Here is a 9401-nt window from a genome sequence, read left to right on the forward strand (position 1 = left end):
GAAAGCTCCCTTAGTGCATCAAGCTCTTATATCTTTAAGGGAAAATCTGCTTCCTTATTATAAGACCCCTTTAAGAGATAAACAACAGTAATAAGAGTCAAATAAAGACAAACTATCCTGTCTTAGAAAAGAAAAAAATTATTACGGTTGCCTTATTTCTGCCCACAACAGTCATGTCTTTGACGCAGTCTTGGGAGAGCATTTAACTTCAGGAATTCCCAAGTTATGTACAGCACAGAGTGAGTGAGAAAACAAACAGACACTTCCTTAAAATGTGCCTGTGATGTTTGACCTAAAAAACTTTCTTTACCATACAACCATTCTAGATGATACCCACATCTCAATTAACATCTGGAAGTTGGAACACAATTTCCAGCCTTAAAATCACCATGATTAACCAAGAATATTCTTTGAGACAACAAACTGAAGTTCATAAGATATACAAACAGATAACATGTACAGAAATGGGATTGCAAGAGTATCCCACATGCCAAAATCTTACTCACATATTTATGATGGCTAAAGAGAGCTTGCGACACCATAAATAATTTCCTCTTTAAATCCTTCAAATGATGGATGAGGAAGAGGAAGGCCATGATGATCAGGTTCAGGGGGTCCAGATGAAGAAAAAAGAATCACATGGGTGCTTCAGCGAACAAAAACCTGATATTCCAGACTCAAGAGTAGGTCCTCCACCCCTCAGTCTGAGTATCATGGGAATATTGTCTGGATGACTGTCTGCTGAGACACTGAAGAATGTGAGATGTGCCATGTGATCTGTTCCTCCGGGCCATAACGGACTGGGTTGAGGGGGAACCACACTCTTGTGATCCAGATAAGATCTGAGCGGAACGTGTTTTCCGGATTATATTAAACTGAGACACGATTTCTGAACTGAGACAGGTTTTCACTGTCCATTGAAATCCTTAATAACCATAATTAGACATGTGCTAATGGCCTGACTGTCTAAAATGAGTTTACAATAAACTTTTAACATGATACTTTTCATTTTCAGCTGGTCAGCTTAAAGCTGAAGTGTTTATTTCTGCACCACTAGTGACAACAAATGGAATAGCAAAAATAATGAATGCTTTCAAACAGATTCCCAAACACAAACAGATAGTCCTGCCTCAAATCCATGTCATTGGTTGAGTTTGTTAGTGCACAGAGCCAAAATGTTCATACTTTTCGGAGGATTTACATGGGCTATTTTGCATATTTTCAAACTGAAACATTATCAAAATCATATCAGGCCTCAACTGATCCAAGCATGAAGATTAATTTACTTTAAACCACCAAAACTTGTAAAACAGGTTAAGAAATGTAATTGAACTTTCTTCAAAAAAGGGCCATTGTATGCTTTGTATTTTATTGTGTTTTATTAATTTATTATCATTATTATTTTAGAAATTGCAAGTAGGGATATAAATATTGTATATGTAAATACCAATATAAATATTTTTGGCCAATACAAATACCGATTTAAACAAAAATTTACAGGCCGATACTAATACCGATATTCTGCCACTTACCTTATATTTTCATTAGATCACTGTTTTGCTCAGCAATTGTTTTAAAAATGCACAAAGAGGTACAAAATCTTTTTATTGTTCTAACAATAAATAATTTAAATTGAACCTGGATTGGATCTGTTGAACATATGACAGGCCAAAATTTTTAAAGAGAGCCACAATGAAAGATAAATAGAAGATACAAATATATTGAAAAATAACTAAATACCGCATGATGATGATTGATGTGCCTTTTTAAGTGCTGAAACGCTGATTGCAGTGTATTTTTAAACGCAGCCTTTCAAGCTATCGTAATCGTGCAAGACCATATTGTGATTTCAATCTTAACTCAATCAATCGTGCAGCCTTAATGGATACCATACCAATGTCTCAGAAGTCAAAGTTTGCTGGTTTGAGTGCTTTTTGGATGGTTTTACCTCATCATGTATAGGTAAGTGCCGCTTTCACAACTATCACGTCTGTAATGAGAGTCTTTCCTCATTAATGTGAGAACAAGAAAATGATAATAAACTAAATATTACATGTTCTTAGGAGTGCCAGCCCTTCTACATTATGTGGCTATCATTATTTCTGGATTGTACATTTGAATTCAAAGAGTTTTTACAAAGTGTGTGGATAATTAATTATAAATGAAGCATGCTTAAAACGATTTGCCGATGGTTTTAATTCTGTTTATAATTAGTTAGACTTTATTTGTCCCCATAGGGAAATTTGGTTTGCAGCATACTCGCATGGCATTTCATCATAACAAACAAGAGTCATCAATGGACATTCACATACACATAATTTGTTGCAAGGTGCACGGTAAAGTTAAGATAGGATTGCCAGACCAGCTAGACATCCTATCTGTTTAGAATTGGCCAATAAATATCGGCGGTCGATACATCGGTGCATTCCTAATTGCAAGTAAAATGTGGAAATTGTCCTGTAGTGTAACTGTCCCCATCATGAACTGCAAAATACTCAAACGTATCAAAATAAACAATGTGAAAAGTAATACTATTTGAGTAATTCCGTGTTAACAAGAAGCCCCGGCTCCATATTTTGTTTTTGATCATTTTTGTAGTTTTTTTTTTTTTACTGATGAAAGGAAAACATAAATTATGAAAGCAAAAATATCAAATGCCATTGATCAATATTTGCTGAGTAATCCATTATTTTCTAGATGGGAGTGAAAATTGTCATTTTCATCTATGATTTTAGAGTAAAACAACAGGTCAAAGAAAAAAAAAACTTAGAAAGGTGGTAGTGTCATAATTTTATTTCTACACAGAGATACAAGGGTCTATTAGATTTTTTATTTATTTATTTTTACCTTGTTGCATTATATGCTAATGGATTGACTAAAATATACATATTTATATGTAAAACTTTTTATGTTGTTTTTCTGAAGATGGAGTGCCTATAACTCCAAAAGTATTAAATATGTCTTAATATCCTTTTAGGTTCTGGTTCAGAACAAACTTTACTTTTTGTATCTTTATTTTTAAGGCCCTATATGGTTAAATCCCAGAAATGTGGAGCTCTCAAATGTGTCTCCATCTGTAAATAGTTTAATTTTACCCATTTTCAATGGTCGAAATTAAGCCAATTAAGCCAAGTTTATGGGTCACATGGTATGAAGCATTTTTTTCTTGTCCAACAAAACAAAAGTCTGAAGTACAAATAATGTTGAAAATAGAAATATATTAATATAAAACAAAATCAAGAATGTCAAAATCTTGAGATTTTCAATTTGACCCCTTTCCACAAAATAATGGATTGACCCATGGCATTTAATATTTTGGCATTCATCATCATAAATTATTTCTTCAGAAAAAAGTTTGAGATATATATATATTTTTTTTCTGATGACATGTCCAGTTTGTATAGGAAAATCATTTATTATACCTGCAAAATCACAACTGTGTTCAAAACTAACAAACAATACATTGTGCTGTTTGTAGGCTCAGTTTGTTGCATTAAATAATATTTGTTTAGTCTTTTGAGAAAGGGAAAAGTAATTCACTGTGTATTTAGGAAAACTATAACACTTATTATGTTTGGGGTCAATTTGAGCCTAGTCAAAACAAGCAGGTTTTTATATATTTATAAAAAAAAAAAAAAAAATAAAAAAAAAAATAAAAAAAAACAGCAGGTCCTGAACAAGAAACATTTGACAATAAACCAAAGATACTGATGTTCATCGTGATCAAATGTTCAGTCCTCATCTGTACTACTGTGTACATGATGTACAGATCATTTGTAAATTTATGTTTATTGCATCTGAAAGCAATGCCTTTGATTCATGGTTGTAAAACAAAGTGTAAGCAATGACATAATGTGTTGTTGTTTTTACAAATACTGTTTTCTTCCTTCATTAGAAAAAAATATAATAAAAAGCTATAATACCTGAGTTACTTTTTCAAATTAGCAAATTTTACATTCATTGAATATATTTACGGATAAATAAAATTGAAAACCTCTCCTTTCCCCATCAACATGATCACACAGGAATGTTGATACCATATATTCCAGTACCCTGACATCAACTCCATTCCGCTGAGTTACGGTCAAGCGGCATCCCCCAATAGACATCTTTGCATCAATTCAAATGTGTTTTCCTTTTCCTGTGGCGCTACTGAATGCAGTATTATGCTGTTTTCACAAATACTAGTTTTCTTCATAGTAGGAAAAGCTGTTGAATATAAAGCTTTCACAATTAGTCAAAAAGAGGTTTTCAAACGCATGAAACACTGAAAAGGGACGGAAAAAGCTTTCTAATAGCGAGATAACACATGTTAGGGCATAAAGGTAGTGGATACTTTTGTAATAATTTGGCAATATCATAAGAAAAGGTCAGCAAGAGAAGGTGAAACAGAAAAATAATCTATGTAAAGCTGTATTTTTTCCAGGTTGCCTAACATTTAAGAGGATGGAGTCAAGATGTCAAGAGTATGGTCAAAATTTATACAGGGATTTTAAAAACTCTGTAACACGTTAAGTACATTTATGTGTTCTTCTAATAAATCTAGGAATAGTCAGAAAGATTAAATTTTCCATCAGACCCCAAACATAACAGGAGGGTTCCGTAAACAGCATTTTTCTAATTGCATCATAATTATTGTGCCTGTTTTAGGCCTATATGGAATATTTGTACATTTAATGAAAAAGTAATATGTCACAACGCAGGACCATTTAAAATGAACTGGTGAAATCAAAAAGTTGTTTAGCCTAAAAGTGGTTTAAAACTTTAACTGGTGAGCAGTAAAAGCACCTAGAAACTTACTTTCTCTAAAACAAATATATACATTTTTACCTAAAACCTTGAAACCAAAAGTTAATATACATGTCTGCTTGTCAACTACACAAATAGTAGTTGTGTTTTTCAATGTGCTTTTAAGTCAAAACCTTTAAATAGCAAATATAGGAGTAGATGAAAGAAAACCCATCGCCCTAGAAACTGTTGATAGCAATAATATTGATTAAAATTGGTAAATATGGGGGGGGGGGGGCCTGGGTAGCTCAGCGAGTATTGACACTGACTACCACACCTGGAGTCACGAGTTCGAATCCAGGGTATGCTGAGTGACTCCAGCCAGGTGTCCTAAGCAACCAAATTGGCCCGGTTGCTAGGGAGGGTAGAGTCACATGGAGTAACCTCCTCATGGTCACTATAATGTGGTTCTCGCTCTCGGTGGGGCACGTGTTGAGTTGTGTGTGGATGCCGCGGAGAATAGCGTGAAGCCTCCACACGTGCTACGTTACGCGCTCACAAGCCACGTGATAAGATGCACGGATTGACGGTCTCAGATGCAGAGGCAACTGAGATTCGTCCTCCACCACCCCACCACGAGTACTTAAGAGTGCATTGGTAACTGGGCATTCCAAATTGGGGAGAAAAGGGGAGGAAATTAAAAATCTGCAAATATAGTTCAAGGAAATATAAAAACTAGACTGTTAAAGACAAAACCATCAGACAAGAATATGTATCAAATGTACTGTATAAAAAGCTTCAGTCAGTGATTCTCATCTCAACGTAACACATTTACTTTGCAACACTACAAACTGAAATGTAATGAATCATTTTGAAAACATGATATCTGATCTTATAGAGAAAATAGCAATAAGCTAACTAGCCATTTGTCAATCTAAATAAAACACAGTCTACACGGGTTAAAGCACTGATAGAGTGAGATATTTGATTGTGTGTAGGACTATATAAATTTGGTGATCCAGTATAAAATTAGAGAGAGTATGAGTGTGAAGATAAGTCTTCATTATATTGTGTTGGTTCAGACTGGCAACTGCTACAAGCTTTGAAACAATACAGCTAAAACACCGACGATCTAACAATAACAGCGTCCTGAAAGATTAATCTTACCTCATATAATTATGAAGATGGTGGTAAAGAGGTTGCATTTACTTAAGTTTGACAGCAAACGCAGAAGAATTTCGCTCCAGGTCAAAAACACAACACCACCAAACCTGATGAGTCAACGAAAATCAACGTGACCAATCAGAGCTACCGGCGATGACAGGCTGACCAATCTGGAAGCTTCTTTCAGTTTGCCAGTTTAAATCAGGGAAACGTCTTCTTGAGGTTGGACAAAAGCTGCTTAAACTTGAGAGCAGGTGCACAAATGTTAATATTGTATAGGACTATTGTATGGTACAAAATACTCTATTTCTTTTAACCGTTTAAAATGTCAATCAGTTGGATTATAGTGAATTTGCAGAAAAGTGTGGATATCTTCAAGTCTTATGTTAATAAAATGTATGTTCATTTTAAGATGAAAATGCAATATGTATTTCAAGCAAAAACACACATAAAATGGTAAACTTTGTTTCTGTATTATTTTCCTTTTTTATATTATTTGATTTATTTATTTTACTACTGACCTCTGTAAAAAATCACTGCACTATTGGTGTAGATACAGTGTAGTATTCACAAACAAACAGTGTCAAATGATAGTAGGCTATGTCAAGGCTATGTACTTATTAAGTACAATATTTTATCATAATGCTTTCTAAATAGGATGATCATTGAACAAGAGCTTCATCTAGTGGTCAATTTACTCAATGACACTTCACAATAGATATTACAAGATAAATTGAATGTTATTGGATACAAGAAGAATTGAAGTCCTTTGTCTCTAAATTAACCCTCACTTTCTCTATATTCATGACAGAAATGAGTCAACAGATCAGATCAGTGTAAAGACCTGTCAAATGTATTTGGATAGTCAAAAGTCCAGTTGCACAATTTGTTTCTTTTAACAGCATGTTTGCATGCTGGTGGTTTCAAACCTAGTTAAAAACTTTTTGTGATTTTTTTTCTTCTTCTACAAATTCAACTTCTAACATCATCATATTTTTGTAATAGCAGTTGGGTAAACAAGAAAACACAATAAAACCACAATACAGTCAGGCAAAGGGTCAGCAATACTAAGAATGTAACCACATTAACACATTAATTCATGTGAGCTGTCCATTATCAATGTGAGTGCTATTTAATCTTTTTGCATTAACATCACTTTGAATTTTGCACTTTTATGGAGGCATGCCAAGTTTTATTTGCTTCGTTATTTTGCTAATCTGAAATCCTCAGTCGAGTATTCTTGTAGATCAGCTTGGGCAGCAGTTTTTTGCAGGAGCTATCAGTTACATGCTTTAATATGTGGAAATATTTAGTAAATCATGGCAATCGTGTGAAAACTTGCCCCACTAGAGGGGTCAATGTGTGTACAAGGAACTGTATATTTTATTTTTTGCAGTAATAAAAATGCTCATAAGATGAGTTACATTTTCATTTCTGTCTCTCTGCCTCTGTACTAGCTCATGGCTTTGTACTTTGTTACTTGTGTACTGATTCTGTACAAACTATATTTATTATTTTGTTTTTAATCTAAAATAACTAATAATGTTTTTTTTTTTATCAACTTTAACATGTTACATTTTATTAATATATTAAGACACTGAATTTGTCTTTGTTTATTCTACATCTAACTAGGCTTTGAATCTACAAGAATTGAGTTTCATAGTATGTCATTTAAATGTGTTATTGTTTATGCAGGAACTTGTGCTCTTGATGGAAAACGTTCAAGAGTCTACGCACCTGTGGGTCCATCAAGAACTTTGATCAAGGTGAGTGTTCAGGGTGTCAGACGCTAGATTTCCTTATAACTGAAAGTCACATGAATCCCTACAGGAGATGCTATTTTTTTTTTTTTTTTTTGGCATCTTGTATCTTTTTTTAGCAAACAAGAATTTGTAAAGCTATGAAATAGAGAAATGCTGAGCCAATATGCTTCTTTACAGGTTTAGTTTGTTATTATTTATAACAACTGCGATTGTGTTCTGTATTCCTCAATAATTAGATGCATGAAAAATTCACAACTTGTGATTTACTTGAATATTACTATTTACAGTTATGATCAACTGCACACTGTAATCTTTTTATTATTATTATTATTATTATTATTATTATTATTATTTATCTAGGCTATATAAGAACAATACAAAGACAGATGTTAAGTCAAATGTCATATAACAAAAAGAAAACAATAAACAGATGCCAGGAAAACAAAACTAAGAGAAAAGGGTGCCACTTACATGTTATACAATATCACAGGCTCTAGCCTTTTTGCCTTTACATTTATACAAAATACAACAATATTGTTGGAAATCATTTATGAAGTGAAAAAAACATTTGGTTTTGAGCCATACCATTTCATTCCTGATCCATGACATCATTGCGTGCAATGTCTAAAGGTTGATTTTGAGGCAATTTGATCTAATATTTAATCATTTTTTAAATGTTGCAAATTTATGTAGCTAATGAAAATCCCTGAAATTATCACATTTATTTTCAGCCAAAATGCTTATTTGTCATTTTCAGTTTTGTTCAAGGTCATTAAATCAAACGTTTTTTTTTTTTTTTTTTTTTAATAACTGTACAATAATTGAAAGGATAGTAAAAACATTGTTTTTATTAAGTGGGGTGAATAGATTTGTTATGAAAAATGTTCAAACTGGGCTCACATTGACTGATCCAATCACAATGGAGATTCATTTGTTTATAGAATACTTGTTCTGAAATGACAAATGTATTTGAAATTAACAGGAAATTGTGCACCCGTTTTTGAAGTGGTTATTTTGAATAAGCATTATCTTAAATTTGTTTCTCAAAAAAAGCATCTTGCAGTCTCAAAAGTATTTGCCTTAGTTGACAAATTTTGAACTATTGCCCCTATATCTACACTATATCACTAACCCCAGGTGTGGGGTAAAAGTCTCCCTCACCACCTTTTTTTTTTTATTTTATTTTATTTTTTAATGAATTTTAATCAAAACAACCCAATTATGTTGCTCCATCGATATTCACTAAAAAAGATATATTATTTATTTATTTATTTATTTATTTTATTTTATGTAATTTTACAGAAAAGGTGTGCCTTTTAGCCTTGTTGGAATCTGGTAATAATCACAATGTTGTTTATCAGATCTGTGGTGCAGACAGTAGCACATTTTCTCCTCACCTAAACAAGAGCTATTAGCTCACAGGATTATATTTCAAATACAATTCTAAACTCAGGTATAAATAATCGATAAAGACTCATCTCGAGTTTGAAGAAATCCAATGTGTTTTTTTGGCTTTTTTTATGACTACACATAGATTACAGCTCAAGTTAATTAAGCGCCACAAATGTACCCTGAGCAGCCGCCTCATGTTTATTTATCTGCCACATGTTAGATCCATTCAAATGAAACATATTTAAGTGTTTAGTTGTTTGTGTTTTATTCAGTGTCAGTGGAGGAGATCAGACTCATCAGATCCACATGTGCAACTTCATGAGGACTCAGTGGAGGAGACACAAACTTTCAGAG

General features: G+C 33.1%; 1 protein-coding gene across 5 annotated transcripts in view; it reads right to left on the reverse strand.

Moving 5' to 3' along the window:
- LOC127436281 (ankyrin repeat domain-containing protein 27-like) overlaps nucleotides 1-6032 on the reverse strand; it is a 56262-nt gene extending 50230 nt beyond the window's left edge. The window contains exon 1 of one of the 5 annotated variants that reach the window (XM_051690346.1): nucleotides 5896-6032. Coding sequence is in view for 3 of the 5 variants with exons in the window: in XM_051690344.1 (XP_051546304.1) it covers nucleotides 507-542 (36 nt within the window). In the remaining 2 variants the exon portion in view is untranslated. Of the gene's footprint in view, nucleotides 1-506; nucleotides 593-5895 lie in introns of those variants that run through there. The other 4 variants (XM_051690347.1, XM_051690344.1, XM_051690345.1 and 1 more) reach the window with 4 other exon arrangements.
- Nucleotides 6033-9401: the final 3369 nt, after the last annotated feature.

The sequence above is a fragment of the Myxocyprinus asiaticus genome, chromosome 46, assembly GCF_019703515.2.
Source record: "Myxocyprinus asiaticus isolate MX2 ecotype Aquarium Trade chromosome 46, UBuf_Myxa_2, whole genome shotgun sequence".
Classification (NCBI taxonomy): domain Eukaryota; kingdom Metazoa; phylum Chordata; class Actinopteri; order Cypriniformes; family Catostomidae; genus Myxocyprinus; species Myxocyprinus asiaticus.